The following is a 16,375-nucleotide window of genomic DNA, read 5'->3' as shown; positions in this document are numbered from 1 at the left end:
AAGCAGTGGCGCAGTGCCACCCAAGTAGAGGCTGGCGTGCAGAGATGGCAGGGACTAGGAAGCCGAGCCCACGGCGTGGAGGGCTGGCTCCTCTTTCTGTGTGGAGCTGCTCCTGTCACTAAGGTCAGCCACATTTGTAGATTGCTTCTGCTCAGAGTGTCCCCAAATCAGCACAAGATGATTTCCTCCCATTCCACACAGGGTGACGTGATTTGTTGTATTTATTTATTTATTTATCTTTATTCCCTTATATCTTATTTATGGGGGTTTGTTCTGGACACCGGGGAATGCATCCAAGCAGACTTCAAATATTACCTTATCTTACAAACCAGGCTTTTGATGTTGGCTGTGATCGGAGGCTGCCTCAGAGTGGCTGCCAAATGCAGATGCGCATGGACGCGCGTGTGCAGGAGCCTGCTATTTCAAAGCCACCGGAAAAACGACATTCAGGTTAGGTCGGGCAGAGCCGAGTCAAAAGGCTCAGCTAATTGGCTTGGCTTAAATGGCAGCTAAGTGGAGTCCACACTTCAAAATCTGTGCTCCCCAGAAACAGCTGGGCCTGGCAGTGGGCTCGTTAGCTAAAATGTTTATAATTAAAGGAGACTGTAGAGGGACCAGAGCGCTGGCACTCTTCAGCCCACAGTTTTGAGCAGCCAGGAAACTGATCATACACTTCTAGAGCTTGAATAAAAGGAGAGAGAGGCCCCCTCTTGGAATGAGGGACTGTTTGGGAAGAAGATTTTTGGCTGGGGGAGTTAAAGCCACATTTCCTTGAAGGTGCCTGTAAATTCCTTTGCACCTTTCCAAGCTCAAATCTCCTCTGTCTACTCTGTTCACAAGTTGCCTTTCGCACATTTGGATCCTTCACCTGCCCTGGGTGTTTGGGGAGTGGGGCGGGGTGCATTTGAAATCATTTGGTCTTCTTGCCTTCAGTCTGGCTGTCACCTGCTTCTCCTGCCACCTTTCTCTCTTTCTCTCTCTCTCTCTCTCTCTCTCCCCTACCTTGCATGGAGAAAGCAGAAGAGGTATAAAGCTTTACCACGGGTTTCCATCCAAAAGGAAAGCGGAGAAAAGACTATTCATGGACCTGAAAGGAGTTTCAGAGGGGACAGATGGAGGACGATCCTAGGACTGTTGAAGCCTATGTCACTTGTGCAGTGGTAGGGTCTGTGGGCTGCTTGATTCTTGCCCCCAAGATTGTCATGCAGAGGACTGGAACAGAGCCATCCACTCTTAGGTCTCTGAAGGTGGGGAGCTGGTCAGGAGAGGGCCATGAACACCACCTGCAGCCCTAGACAGTGCAAGTGGATTAGACCAGCATGTGCCTCCCAGAGGCCACTTATTTACCAAGCTGCCCGCTCAGGGGCTGGAGATGCTGGAGTCAGGTTCAGACCGTCTCCCTCTCCCCGGTGCTCTGTTCATCATGCGGTGAAAGGAAGGATTAATTGGTGGGATCACCTCCACCACCCACATTCCCAGACCAGGGAGTATTAAGTTGTAGAGAGGACCTTTTAGAACCTTCCTCAAATTTTCTCTTTTCTTTCAGGATGTCCAGTGACTCCTTGGGGTTAGGAAATGGCACCACTACATTCAGACCCTCTGGAGGTTCTGCTCTTCTGGTGGGCTGGGAGTGGCATCTGGAGTGATGATGGCCTTAAGGGAGGGCTGCTGAGTTATGGACACCTGTTTTGGAGTTCAGCAATGGCTTTAATTTGGTCCTGGGTCTAACAGCTACTGACTATGACTTCAGGCAAATTATTATTCCTGGTCACCTGTAGAATGTGTGTTCATTAAGGTTCTTTTTTTTTTTTTTTTCCTTTTGGTACTGAGGATTGAACTCGGGGGCACTCAACCACTGAGCCACATCCCCAGCCCTATTTTCTGTTTTATTCAGAGACAGGGTCTCGCTGAGTTGCTTCGCTTTTGCTGAAGCTGGCTTTGAGCTCATGAGCCTCCTGCCTCAGCCTTCCGAGCCCTGGGATTACAGGAGTGTGCCACCGCGCCGGGCTTTATTAAGGTTCTTGTGAGAAGGAAGTCCGATGATTTGTCAGATGTTTCAGCCAGCATCTGACCCCCAGTAGGAACTCAGTTTGTGGGAGCTGATGGCCTTAGGTTGCAGTCAGTTGCCTGGGGAGGGAGCTGGTTCCTATCAAGCTAGGTGTGCTCACGGGGTCCAGTCTTCTCCTGTGACTGGCAGACAATAAGTTAGTTTCAGGTGACTCAGAAAGGTGCTGGACTTAGAGCCCTATGTCCTACTCTGCCCTCCAAGGGCCTGGTCAAGTGCAGGCCTCAGTGAGTAGCTAGCTGACTGGGAGACCTGCTTCTCATGGGCGCTGGTCAGCCAGCTTGCCCCTGCCACAGCGCTCACTCTCTGCTTGCTGCCCTTTCCCCTTTCTCGGGGGCTATGACTCACACTTGGAAGTTCTTGCCACCCCCCACCCCCCAGTGATCCCCTTGGTGCACCCTCCAGCCCTGGTGTGGCTCGCCTAGATTGGCCTGTTGCTCTAGCGCACTCTCCATCGTTCCCTCAGTGGCCCTGTTTTGTGGCCTAGGTCAGCCAACTTGGGGAAAAGCATCACTTAGGATGCTGGGGCATCACAGATAAGGAGCCACAGGTCACCCAGTTCCTCCTGGTGCTCCCTTGGTGTCCTCAGGCCTTGTTCGTGGTCAGCACTGCTGATGCACCAAAGATGTCTTCCTTCCTTTCACCGCATGATGAACAGAGCACCAGGGAGAGGGAGATGGTCTGAACCTGACTCCAGCATCTCCAGCCCCTGAGCGGGCAGCTTGGTAAATAAGTGGCCTCTGGGAGGCACATAAATGGTGGGGGCGGTGGGTGGCACACAGAGTCACTCCTTAACCATTCTACTACTTTCAAGAATGAAATGAAATGCTTTTCTAAAAAGAATTATAGCAACTCTGGGTCATTGTTTAGTGTCTGCTAGCTTGAGTGGAGGCTTTCTTTTTAAAAATTCTTACATTTGCTAGTGTTTTCTTGTTTTTAAATAGATTGATGGACTTACGGGCCCATAATTCCTTCAGGTTGCCCTAAGGTCTCCTTTCAAGAAGGACTTCCTTTCCCAAATTATGCCCCGATTTGTTTATGGAGCGGGCGTTGGAGCCAAGGGAAATCATAGGGTGATTTATCAAAAGAAGGACTTTGGGAATGATTGAGAAGTTGACTGCTGGAGATTATGCACACCTTCAGTAATGCCTGGGTTATCCTCTGTGGGTTTGGTTCCCATCCCTCCAACCTTTTGCTCTAGCACCATCTGTAATGCTCTGTTTTCCTAAATTGGAATAATAACAGGCTATTGGGAGAACCAAAGGGGCCTGAGAATCTTCTGTTTGGGGCACCTGAAAATAGGAAAGCCTTTGCTCTGTATTGGGTTGGCTGGAGGACACACCAGTTCTGAGACAGCCGCCTGAGAAATGAACTTCCTAAGCTCCTTTCAAGTTGATGCTTCTGCATCTGCGAGGGGGCCAGATTCCCAGTGATGATTGATGGGCAGGATTTAGAGTTGGTTTGGCAACTTGATCTTGGGTGGCTCTTTCCCCATGGGGACACTGATCAGGTCTGGCAGTGTGTGGCGCTCTCCTGTGGAAGTGTGTGGCCCTGTGCTCTGGTGGGGTCTCTGGACAGCATGTGTAAGTCAGCGCATGTGCTGCAGTAATCCCTGTGAGCCAGTGGATCATGTCCTTTTCTTTTCCTTAGAGATGGAATCCCTCCTTACCGTATGGGGAGTAAGAAACAGCTCCAGAGAGAAATGCATCGCAGTGTGAAGGCCAATGGCCAGGTGTCCCTACCTCATTTCCCGGTGAGTGCAGATTTCAGGGGGGGAGGTGGGGAGGTGCAGTTTTCTCCAGAGCCGAGTCCTGAAGAAAAGGATGGGAAGTGGGGTGGGGAGGTACAGGAGAGGAAGAGCTGTACTTAAGGTCCCTTAGGGGAAAGAGAGAGAGGAAGAGCAGCACGAGAGGCAGAACATGGTTCTGTGGGGTGTGGTGTCAGTGAGGTAGTGATGAGGTTCAAGATGACTTACGTTTTGAATCTCTTTTTACATTTTCTGAATTGCAAAAGGGAAAGTTCCCTATGAGAAAGAAACCAGATTAGCTCCTTTCCAGAAACTAAGCAATGCCAGGAGATGACTGCACGATGAAGTCCTTTGCACTCCCACACAAATGGAAGCCTGCTGAGGGCAGGGAGTTTTGTGCACTCTGTATTCAGACTAACAAGGTTTCCTGAAACATAGCAGGTGCTCAGTGAATACTTGATTGAGTGCACGAATGGGGAGTTTAGAGGAATCTGCTCCTTTGGAAGGAAAGCCCTGTCCCTGGGACTTCTTATTGCATTGATGCATGGCTCAGTCATTTCAGTGACCCATTTATCTATTTGGCCATTTCCCTTACTAACTTCTGAAGCCCTGGAAGTCAGCTGTTCTCTCGTACCTGTTTCAAACCTCAGAAGCTGGGTTAGTACCTGCTGATGAGTCTCTGCCAGACAAATGTGAAGGAATGAAGTGTTTGGAGGATGAGGGTCCCATGAGCAACTTCTTCCTATGATTAAGGTAGTGGGTAAAGGATTTCTCTGGAACCTTCCTTTTATTTACATGCCCCTGAAAGCCGTTGGTACATGGCCCCCTGAATTCCAGAGCTACCCCTTAAGTATCCCATTTCAGGGATATGCCTCTCAGAATGTCCTGAGATCCAGGATGCAAGGACACCCTTCCTCAGGGAAGGGAAGAGAGCACCCAACCTATAGCAGGTATCTGCCAGCTTCAGAGTCCAGTTGGTCTGTCTGGCTATGTGGTATTTAGAAAATTAGCACATCCAGTGCTAATCCTAAGTTGCATCAGTGCAGACCACAGCTCTCCTCTGAACACTTGTCACAGACAAGGGCAGACTTACTTTGTCTTAAAATCAGAACACTTAATTAATTGGGGTGGGGGGGTGGGTGTGCTCCAGAATTCCCTTTTTGCCCATGCAGTAATGTGGATGACAGATATTTCTGACTGGGGTGGTGGTGGCATGTATGTTAACAATGGAAAGTTCTCTTGCCCAGGCTTGTAAATTAGATGATTTTTGTCCTGGGGTGTGCAAATCGACTTCTTCCACCAGGCCTGACTCTGATGGGGGCTGGGCTGCGTGGAGCCCGCCTTGGTGAGAATGGCCATCTACCCGGGGGCCTTTCAGTTTCTGAAGCTAAGTGGTTGCCGTGGCAAGGCCCGTTTCTTCCGCTGGGGAGATGCTGGCCTTTTTTTGCAAGTTGGCCTTCTGCTCCCCCACCCCAAAGAAGCCGGCAGAGCAAGAGGGAGATGAGGAAGAAGGGGTTAGAACAAGTGGAGAGGTGGGGGGTGTGGTGGGGGGAGCAAGATGACAGAGAAAGGACAGAAAGCTGGGCGGTGGGGGTCCTCTCTGTTTGCTGCTTTTGGCAGGCGTTCTCGGTGCCTTTTTGTATTCTGCACTTGATTTGGAGATGTTCCCTTTTCCCTTGATAGATCAGCTTCAGGCAGCCGGGCTCAGCAGTGTTCTGCTCCTCGCCTGCAGCAGCTTTCTTCATTTTCTGTACAAAGAGATAGGGAGGAGGGGAGGAGAAAAACGGGGAGATCCAGGACAGTGTCGAGACAACACCACCTCAAAGGTGCGCAGTGTGCGGCCAGGAAATAAATTACCACTTCTTCTCTGATCTGGGGCCGCTGGACTCTTTTTTTCCCCTTCCCCCCCCCACCTCCTTTCCAATCTTACTTTTTTAATTTCCAACTCCCTGTCTGTTTAGCCTCTACTTTTTATTCCTTGAGTTGGTTTCTCTCCCCTCCCCACCTCAGAGGGCTGCTTTTTTTTTGATGTTTGACAACAGTCTTTGAAGATTCTCTACTTCAGAGTAGCTACTGATGGGCTGGTTGTACTACAGAGAGAACAAGCAGGGCCTCTCGGAGTGCGACCAACTGCTCCTGCCCAAGGCGAACGCTGGCGGGCACCATGGCTCTCCATGAGGCCGCGGCGCCCGCACATAAAAATCCCGAGCAGCCCAGGCCGCCTCGCCAACCGCTCTGCACCCAGACGTGGGGACGAGGCACTTCCCTGGCCCCGCTGCGACCAGGGCCCACCGCCTGTGCCCTCCTGGCCGCTAAGCGTGCCTGTCCGTCCCTTCCCCCGCCTCCTTAGAGAACCCACCGCCTGCCCAAGGAGATGACGCCCGTGGAACCTGCCGCCTTCGCGGCTGAGCTCATCTCGAGGCTGGAGAAGCTGAAGCTGGAGCTGGAGAGCCGCCACAGCCTGGAGGAGAGGCTGCGGCAGATCCGCGAGGTAGCGTGGCGCCCCGCGTGGGTGAGAGCCTGGGCCTGGGGCCCCACCTGCCACCTGGGTCACCTCCCCTCTGCTGCCTCCCCTTCCAGGACGAAGAGAAGGAGGGGTCCGAGCCGGTGCTGAGCTCGCGGGAGGGGGCGCCTGCCCAGCACCCCCTGTCCCTCCTGCCCTCTGGCAGCTACGAGGAAGACCCACAGACGATTCTGGACGACCACCTGTCTAGAGTCCTCAAGACCCCTGGCTGCCAGTCACCCGGCATGGGCCGCCACAGCCCGCGCTCGCGCTCCCCCGACCTCCACCACCACCACCACCACCACCAGCAGCAGTACCACTCCCTCCTCCCGCCTGGGGGCAAGCTGCCCCCCATAGCTGCTTGCCCACTGGTCGGCAGCAAGGGCTTCACAACCAAACAGACGACGAAGCATGTCCACCACCACTACATCCATCACCATGCCATCCCCAAGACCAAGGAGGAGATCGAGGCAGAGGCCACACAGAGGGTGCGCTGCCTCTGCCCTGGGGGCACCGAGTATTACTGCTACGCAAAATGCAAGAGCCACCCCAAGGCCCCAGAGCCCATCCCCGGGGAGCAGTTTGGGTGAGTGTCAGGAGTCCAGTATGTCCTGGGTGGAGCTTCCCTGTCAGCCCAGGCACTGGACGGGTAGGAGGTGGGGTCCAAGGTCCTGGACACTTGGCTTCTGGGAGGTGGGCAGAGGCGGCTGCAGGGTGGCAGGTGGCAGGTGCATGGGCCGTCTTTCCTCCTCGCACTGTATCTGCTGACTGCCTGGTGCAGAGTCCTGGAGACTTAACTGGCTGGCTGGGTTGAGTGTGGCTCTTGGTTCTCCACAGTGGCAGCAGAGGCAGTACCTTGCCCAAACGAACCGGGAAAGGCACGGAGCCGGGCCTGGCCCTGCCCTCCAGGGAAGGAGGGGCCCCTGGTGGAGCTGGGGCCTTGCAGCTTCCTGGGGAGGAAGGAGACAGGTCGCAGGATGTCTGGCAGTGGATGCTGGAGAGTGAGCGGCAGAGCAAGCCCAAGCCCCATAGGTAAACACGGGCAGCCGCCTCCGTGCGGAGGTATTGTGGGGATGGCTATTTTTGAAGTGGGGAAAACAAATGTGACTGTTTGCTCCTGCCCTCTTAATATTAGACATTGGACTGGGCAGACCACAAAAATGTTATGTTTTGGCAATGACCCGTGTTGGTGTTATGGTAGAGTTATTTTCTTCTTCTCCCTCTCTCAGCAGAATACACAAGTTTCTATTGAAGTCACATTTTCCAGTTTTTCTAACCTAATTTCTCTTTCTTTTTTCTTTCTTTCTCTTATTCCTTGCTTAGTGCCCAAAGCACAAAAAAGGCCTACCCACTGGAGTCTGCCCGTGGGTCCTCAGGTGAACGAGTCAGCCGGCACCATCTGTGGGGTGGCAGCGGCCACCCCCGGCCGGCTCCCCGCCCCCATCCCTTTACCCAGGACCCTGCAATGCCTCCCTTGACACCACCCAACACTCTGGCACAGCTAGAGGAGGCCTGCCGCAGGCTGGCAGAGGTATCGAAGCCCCCAAAGCAGAGGTGAGTGCAAGGGGCCTTGGAGGTTGAGGCAGGGGTTGGGTTTTGAGGTGGAGACGTGGCCTGTTGCTGATGGGAGGGCCCTTCTTGGCTACCTGTGTTTCAGGCCCTCCTGTGGGGGGAAGGATTGCTTGGGGCTGAGTAAGAGCCTCCTTTCTACCCTCTAGAAATTGCTTGTTTAGTTATGATCATTCTGCCAGTTAAAGCAGGATCTGTTTGCTGGGCAAGTCACACCTAGGAGCGGGAGGGTGAGTTTCAGCATATCCTTACAAATCCCATTGCTTATGAATGTCTCTTGATCATTTAAGGTGGGTTAGATGAATGTGTAAGTAGCCATGACTGGCCCTGTCCTGGGCTCCCTGGGGTTCAGGATGGCTGTTCTGATAGACATTGCAGGCCTCCTGTAGCCCCTGTTAACATAGGGCCTTGGTTGGATGTCACAGGGATGGAGGTTGGGCACATGTTTCTTCAGGAGACCAAGGAGAGTAATTTTCTCTCTGTTTTCAATTGCCCTGGGGACAGCTGTGCATCTCATAATGCCTTTGCCCTGGCTGTGTCCTTAGGTGCTGTGTGGCCAGTCAGCAGAGAGACAGGAACCACTTGGCCACTGGTCAGGCAGGAGCCATGCCCTTCTCCAACCCAAGCCTGGCTCCAGAAGAGTGAGTGTCTTTACCCAGCATTACTGAGATGTGCTGAGTAGCTTTCATTTCCGGGTACTTGTTATCTGGAATTACTTTTTTTTTTTTTTTTTGGTACTGGGGATTGAACCCAGGGGTGCTTAACCACTGAGCGATATCCCTAGCCCTTTTTACTTTTTGAGACAGGGTCTCATTAAGTTGCTTAGGGCCTCACTAAGTTACTGAGGCTGACCTCAAACTTGGAATCTTCCTGCCTCAGCCTCTCAAGTCATGGGTTTACAGGTGTGTACCACTACCATGTCCGGCTGGAATCACTTTTTTGTAAAACTCTTTTCAGCATATAAAATCATCTTGATTTTAACACCAGTGATGAGCAACAGTAAATAGAGATGTTGCACTCAGTGAGGATCCCGGAAAACATGTCAGTACTAAGAACTGCATCACAACACAGGTTTCTGGGTCTCACAGGAATGAACAGCTAGGACCTGAAGCCCTTAGCACATGGGTAGAAGCAAAGTTGTCCCATTGAACTTGTAAGTTAGTGGTATGAGAAACATCTCGTGTCATCCTTGAGCAGGAGAGAGGTTCTTTACTGTTGCAGATAACTGACAAGAGCATCTTTTTGTTTTATGTGGTCTTCTCCAAAATTGAGCCATGATCCTTTTCAGTAAGAGTAGAATGAGAAGTCTGGCTCAGTTTTATTTCTTAGACTTCTTCATCCTGAGCAGTGGGCATTTGAAGTCCTGAATAAGTCATCTTCCTGGACCCACCCATTGTTGTCATTGGTTGGCCTTACGGCTACCAGCTGTCTGGCACCAGCAGCCTATTATTAGTATCATTATTGTTGTTGTTGTTACTTTTAAAATTACAAAACCTTGGGATAAATGGGATTGATGAAATGACTGGGCTACCTTAGTTGTATTTTTTCTGTCAGAACGCTAGGTGGGCTTCAGGTGGAAGCCACCCCTGGAGGTTCACCTCCCAGCATTCCCTAATGGGGATGAGCCTAGTAGCTCCGATTCTTTCTCCTCTCTCTTGCCTTCATTGGCAAACCCCCCATTTGCACTAACCTGCATGGAGTCCCTCCATGTGGCATTGAGGAAGATGATAACCAATTTTACAGCTGGACGGTAAACTCCTTTCCTGCATGCTCTGTGCAGATCATGTGATTCTGGACTGTGTGTCCACCAGAGGCGGCCACCTCTGACAGGAGGGCCCTGCGCTCCGCCTCAGTGTCAGGACACCCTGTCCTGCCTCGGTATGCGTGGCGTGTCTTTAAACGTGTGTCTGTTTTGAGATGCTAAGCTTTCTGCACTTCGTCTTATTTTCAGTCACAAAGAGCCAAAGAAACTGGCAGGAGTCCATGCGCTCCAGGCCAGTGAGTTGGTTGTTACTTACTTTTTCTGTGGAGAAGAAATCCCGTACAGGAGGATGCTGAAGGCTCAGAGCTTGACCCTGGGCCACTTTAAAGAGCAGCTCAGCAAGAAGGGAAATTATAGGTAAGAGTCCTGTGGCTTTTTTTGCTCTAGAGTTTGTTTGCTCAGAACCCAGAGCCAGAGGCTGGAGCAGCTACCCTGGCCTGGGCAGGCCTGGGCGGGGCAGGAGGGACGGCTCAGAGGGAGGCCCTTCCAGGGGCTGCTGGCTTTTTGGTTCCTTCTCTCTCTCTGTCTCTGTCTCTCTCTGTCTCTCTCTCTGTCTCTCTCTCACACACACACACACACACACACACACACACACACGCCCCCAGTGGTAGCAGTAGCCAAAAGAGGGAGGCTGCTTTGGGGTTCTCTGGGGACCTGACTGGGCTTTTTCCTCCAAGGGAACGGACTGGGGAGACAAGGGCAGCAGTGGGCTGGGATGTGGCTCAGGTGGTAGCGCGCTCACCTGGCATGCGTGCGGCCTGGGTTCGATCCTCAGCACCACATCAAACAAATGTTGTGTCCGCCGAAAACTAAAAAATAAATATTAAATCTCTCTCTCTCTCTCTCTCTCTCTCTAAAAAAAAAAGGCGGGGGGCAGCAGTTTGCTTCCTCAGGAGAGCCGGGGCTTGTCGCTGGGGTGGAGGCTCTGCCTGACATGAGGGACCTTGCGGGTGTGGGGCAGAGTGATTGCGAAGGAGAACCTGAAAGCACCCCTCTTGGTGGCTTGGGTTAGAGAGGTCTCCACATTAGAAGCTCAAGAGAAGGGCCAAGACCATGGAAGGAAGAGTCCGTAGGTCAAGGAGGAAGGAATGGGTGTGTGGGTGGGCACAGGTGAACAGGGCTGGCCACCCTTCCTGCTGGGGTCTCACGCCTTCTCCCTGTTGGGCCTTGGATGGGAACCTAACTTCTGGCCTCCTTTCCTCATCTGCAGAGTGGAAGTGCCCTGGGGAAGGCCACACTGAACTTGCTGGGCCCTTGAGAGGGTTCGGGAGCTGAGGAGAGTGGGGGCCAACCCTGGACCATCTCTCACTTGTCTCCTCTTAATGAGAGCAGATTCTGCAGAGCTCTCTGCCCTTGGTCCATGGTCTTTTTCCCAAGAGAACACAGCTGGGCTCTGCTTCAGTTGTGTCTAGGACCCCAGAGGCACTGGGAAGGTGCTCACTTAGTGCGTCTGCACCCAGGAAGGAGTGCCACCTCCTCAGTTATGTGCCCTGTGCAGGGTCACAGCAGGCATCCACACACATCCTGCCTCCAGACCCAGGGGATGAAGGGCTTAGCAACCTGTAGGGGTGGCGTTGGGGTGGCGGGGAGGTCTTTGGCTCCTGGACAGGGTCCAGCCATCCTCCCCTCCAGAGCAGGCTCTGTGTGGCTTTGCCGGTCATCTTCATCTGAGAGTTTGGGCAGGGGCCAACAGTAATTCCTTTGGAGAGGGAGGGGATGGAGGTTGGGCTGAGACCCTGCAGGTGAGTGACCAGCAGGGCGTGTAGCTGAGCCTAGATCTTTCCCTTTAATACCTGGGAAGAGACAATTCTGAAAAGTTATCAAAGGGACCAGGGAACAGGCCTGGCTGCTGCTTCTTTTAATCTTGAGGAGACACAGGTGAAACTAATTACACAAGTGTGCCCCTCCAGGGATTCATTTTGATGTTGGCTTTGACTCGGCTGGACTTTGAGGTGAGCTGCAGGTGACCTTCAGGGGAGAGGAGCCACAGAGCACGGAGCAGGCCTTGCAGGGAAGGTGCAGTCAGCCACTCCGGCCACATCTGGCCCTGATTTTTTTCCTAAGGCACATTTAATAAGCCTGGCTTTGAAGCCCTGGCCTCCCCTTTAGTGCACAAAGCCTTGCACAAATGGTCACCTCTCAGATTCCTTCCTGATTGGATCAGGCTGTGGGAAGGTCCTCCCAGCTGCTTTATCTCTGCAGGGCCTGGGCTGGATTCAGTGCCCTCCTGGTGGGGCGGGGGTGGAGTGCCAGGCCTTACCCCCAGTGCTGTGTGGGCCCCAACATCTCAATTTGCACCCCCACCCCCCTCAATAAAAAGGCCCAGCGAGGTTGGGGCTGTGGAGTGGGGACCTGGGCTGTTGAGTAATCTCAACGTGGCAGGGGTTCAGAAAGCAAACAGTCCTTCCAGACGTGCCAGACGCTATTGGTGCCAGATGTCAGAAGAAAGCAGTTTGCCACATAGAGCGTGTTGCAGTGGAAAAGCCCGTTTCTTGGAGAAAATGAGGGCAGTGCAACGCCCTCATTTGAAGTCCCGGGTGGCCAGGGAGCCTTGCCTCTCCTCTCTCTGGAGGAGGCTGTAGTGTGTGAAAGGTCACTGCGAGCTTGCCCAGAGGTGCCGAGAGCCCAGGTTGGTGAACCTGGAGCGGTTAGGGCTGGGGCTGCCTGAGGGACTGGGATGGGCACCTAGAGGATCTGAGCCTCTTGTTTGAAAGAGTGACTTTCTGCTGTCCCCTGCCAGAGAGGTCCTCCACTCTGAAAGCTTCCCCAAGAGTATTGACTTGCTCCCTGAACGTGAAGCGTTTCCCCCTGGCCAGAGTGCTGAGAACAGAGGCGCTGACTGGACCCAGCTGTTCCCTTGGACTTCACCCTATCTCCTAAGAAAGCCTTTGGCTCACCCTCATTAGACAGGAAGAAGTTTAGCTCTTCACAAAGCCGTTGATTTTTTTGTTTGTTTTGAGAAAAGGCAAAACAAACAAACAAAACCCAGCCGTAACCCTGAGAGGAATCCTATGTTTTAGAGGCTGCTCCTGCTCCCAGGGGACTGTGACCTTCCCTCTGCCAGCAGCCTTTATGGGTTGGGTGAATTGAACCGCCTGAGGGGGGTCTCCCTTGCTGGGAACAGGGAACCAAGAGGCCCTTACTGATCTCCTCTACAGGGCCTGGCTGAGGACAGCAGTGGTTTCCAGAGAGAGGCCACCATTCGCGTTTGTGCAGTTACACAGCTTTAGGAGAAAGAGGCCTGGGAGTGCCCAGAGGGCCTGACTCAACAGCACAGAGAAGGGCCTCTGCTCTTTGACTTGAGGGGGAGCAGGGGAGAGGAGGCAGGAACATGGAGACCAGAGGGAGGGTGTTGAGGGGCCAGTGCTCTGTTCTGGACACTGGGACAAGTCCAGAGCTGGCCGGCCTTCTGCATGGCTGTGCCAGGGACCATCGCCCCTGGGCCCAGGAGGTGGGAAGGGCGAGCAGCCTCTGGACTGACGGACCAGCTGCAAATCTGCCTTCTGCAGATGCCTGTGGGTGCAGGCTCCTTGTTAGGCTGGCCGAACCCGGACCTGAGTCCAGTTCTGTCAGAAAGACACCCTCCCCCGAGCCTGGTTGCCACTGCAGATAAACCCCGGCATTTGCCCTTCCCATTCATTCTCTCCCTCCCCCAAACGGGAGAAAGCAGCAGCTCTGCTTCCCACTTCACGTGGGCCTTGGGCAAGCAGCCTCTGAGGCGCTGGTGGGAGAGGCCGGGGCGGGCCCGGAGGGGGACAGCCTCCCCCGGGTGTCTGATCCCTTTGGCCAGACGCCCCACCTGCCCCTTAATCAGACGAGGAGAGCGACTTGCCAGCACACCTGCTGTCGCTGGTGCACACCTCGGCTCTTCCTTCGGAAGGTGCAGTCTCAACAAACTTTTCCTGTTTTCCTTTTAAGGTATTACTTCAAAAAAGCAAGTGATGAGTTCGCCTGCGGAGCAGTGTTTGAGGAGATCTGGGACGACGAGACGGTGCTCCCCATGTACGAGGGCAGGATTCTGGGCAAAGTGGAGAGGATCGATTGAGCCTCTGGCGAAGCGTGGAGCTGGGGCCCTCATGCCCTGTCTTGGACCTAAGCAACAGCCACACGACATTTTGAAGGAAAATTAAACCAATGAAGAAGACTAACTCTGGGGAAGCATTGGCCACTGCGCCTTCGGGAGGGTGGGGGAGGTTGATTTTCATTATTCATGAGCTGGGTACTGAGATAAGAAAAGCCTGAACTATTTATTCAAAACATGACCACTCGTGGCTGTTGAAGATGCTGACTGTGTTGGAGAGACTGCCATACATCATAGATGACTTCCTAGGGGTCTGAAATCCATAAACTGAGCGAAGCTGTGTGTAGCTTACCTGAACAGGAGTCCTTACTGATATTTATTGAACAGTTGATTGCCGCCAGCCCCAGTTTATGGATATGCTGCTTTAAACACGGAAGGGAGAGGGGAAGTTCAGTCGTTCTGTCTGCACTTAGGAGTGGAGCTGGGAGTGCACGGATGGTTTCTTAGCGAAGAAGGAATTGCACCTTGCACTGCCTTTCTCCCGGGGAGGATGGACATCTTTTTTTCTTTCTTTCTCTTTTTTTAATGGTGCCCTACCATTGACACATGCAGAAATTGGTGCATTTTTTTTTACCCCTATGCTGCTTTGTCATAAAGGTCTTGAGGGTTGGCTGTGTGTCGACATCGCCTTTTGGGGGTGGTCACATTGGATGGGCTGCTCCATCGTGGAGGAGGGGGTGCCTTGTTGGGGCCCCAGAGTCACCCTGGGCCCGAGGCCCCACATCTTTAGCCTCTCAGCCCTGGGCCCAGTGGCTGGGGCTGCTGGGATCCCTGCCATGTGGCTCAAGCTGTGCTTGTATTGAAGTGACAGTTCTGATTTTTTTTCAATTAGTCTTTGGACCACAGCCATTCAGGAAACTCCTGAACCACCCCTGCCGCCACCCTGCCAATCCAAATGCAGGGAGACCTAGCAGCACCTCTCCTCCAACACTTCACCGTGTTGGGGTTTGTGTTAAGTTAATGTGTACATTGTCCGCCCTTGTCACCTGTACCATACGTCTGTATATAGTGTACGGCAAAAGAGTATTAATCCACTATCTCTAGTGCTTGACTCTGAATCAGTACAGTACCTGTACCTGCACGGGACCCCCTGTGTGTCGCCCTATATTGAGGGCTCAAGCTTCCCTTAATTTTTGAAAGGGGTTTATGTATAAATATATTTTATGCCTTTTTATTACAAGTCTTGTACTCAATGACTTTTGTCATGGCATTTTGTTCTACTTATACTGTAAATTATGCATTATAAAGAGTTCATTTAAGGAAAATTACTTGGTACAATAATTATTGTAATTAAGAGATGTAGCCTTTATTAAAATTTTATATTTTTCAAAACGTTGGCCTCGTCTTTGAATCCCAGGGTGCAACAGGACTGGGTACCATTTCTACTTGAGCATCTGCCATTCATCCCCCGCCTTACCTGAGCCCTTAGCTGATCTGCGCCTGCCTGGAGGTTTGGTAAAACTTATTTCCTGGTTGCTGGTCGAGGCTTTTCTTGTTGGGGAGCAGGTGTGAATGACGGCGTCCCCACGTGTACTCAGTTTCCCTGCTAGGGGTGTGTCTGCAGTCTGGCCATGCAGGTGCAAGTGGTAAGGGACTGAGGTGGGTCCTCCTAGGGGTACTTGCGTTCCATTCAGTGTCTCAGAGGTGAAGAGCCCCTCTGAAAATGGGTTTGTATCCGTGGCATAGCCAGGTGAGGCCAGGGGACTTTGAAGTCATTGCCAACCTGTCACCCTCCCCTTTCTGGGGAGGCTAATGACCTCATCTGATCACTCTCTGGGCTGGCCAGGTGTGGGGAACTAGCAGCAGGTGAATCAAGAGGGGGCGAGGCTGGTGCTGCCAGGGAGAGGTGTGCTTCATGTGGACACGGAGGTCAGTCAACGGGTGGCCTTTCACCCGTGCTGAGCACCCCTCCCGGCCGTGCGTTGAGCAAGTCCTCTTAATCCTACAGATGAACCCTTTTTTAAACTAAGAGGACTTCTGTGGGTCGGACTGTGCTGAGCGCTCATCAAGGTGGGGTCTGCTGTGGGTCTGGTGTGACTTGTCCCTGCTGCCCCCTGGCCTCAGGTGGAGATGAAGGCCAGAGTCCTGGCTATGTGAGGGAGGGGCAGCCTGACCACAGCCCTAGCAGCACTTGGAGCCACGGCTGGGGGTGTGCGGTGTGCCTGTGCCTCTTCAGGCCTTCCCATGCAGCTCAGGTGACGCTAGAGGCTAAAAGTGTACCACCTCCTGGGTGGCTGTGGGCGAGGACTTGGCATCTCAGCTGGGCTTCTCAGCTTGGCTAGCCCAACACTCCTGTTTTCACCCCTTCTTTTATTGTGGTATAAGCACGAAACACGATCGACATTTGGCAAAATTCTAAGCGTACAGTGTAGCACTCTTAGCAACAGCCATGATGCGGTACCACGGATACCTAGAAGTTACTCAGCTCGCAGATTGGGATTTGCTGATTGATTGGCAAATCACCAGGCCACCCACACCCAGAACTACCATTTTGCTCTCTAGCTCCATGAGTGACAGTTTTAGATAGCTCATAGAAGCAGAATCACACATTTAAAAAAAATTATTTTTTAATTGTAGTTGGACACAATACCTTTATTTATTTATGTTTATATGTGGCGCTGAAAATCGAACCAGGGCCTCACACGGGC

General features: G+C 52.7%; 1 protein-coding gene across 5 annotated transcripts in view; it reads left to right on the top strand.

The window, feature by feature from the left end:
* Positions 1 to 15,059, top strand: part of Axin2 (axin 2) — a 30,542-nt gene extending 15,483 nt beyond the window's left edge. For 4 of the 5 annotated variants that reach the window (XM_058572201.1, XM_046422640.2, XM_046422639.2 and 1 more), the window contains 8 exons: positions 3,716 to 3,818; positions 6,163 to 6,303; positions 6,393 to 6,901; positions 7,153 to 7,347; positions 7,639 to 7,869; positions 8,430 to 8,525; positions 9,836 to 10,003; positions 13,565 to 15,059. In XM_058572201.1, the coding sequence (XP_058428184.1) occupies positions 3,716 to 3,818; positions 6,163 to 6,303; positions 6,393 to 6,901; positions 7,153 to 7,347; positions 7,639 to 7,869; positions 8,430 to 8,525; positions 9,836 to 10,003; positions 13,565 to 13,691 (1,570 nt within the window). In that variant the 3' untranslated portion in view covers positions 13,692 to 15,059. The remainder of the gene's footprint in view (positions 1 to 3,715; positions 3,819 to 6,162; positions 6,304 to 6,392; positions 6,902 to 7,152; positions 7,348 to 7,638; positions 7,870 to 8,429; positions 8,526 to 9,835; positions 10,004 to 13,564) is intronic. The other variant, XM_058572200.1, reaches the window with a different exon arrangement.
* The last annotated feature ends 1,316 nt before the right edge of the window (positions 15,060 to 16,375 follow it).

The sequence above is a fragment of the Marmota monax genome, unplaced genomic scaffold (genome assembly GCF_021218885.2).
Source record: "Marmota monax isolate L192 unplaced genomic scaffold, Marmota_monax_Labrador192_F-V1.1 WCK01_AAM20220418_F8-fsc00173, whole genome shotgun sequence".
In the NCBI taxonomy this organism is placed as follows: domain Eukaryota; kingdom Metazoa; phylum Chordata; class Mammalia; order Rodentia; family Sciuridae; genus Marmota; species Marmota monax.
This window is presented reverse-complemented; position numbering and strand designations above follow the sequence as displayed.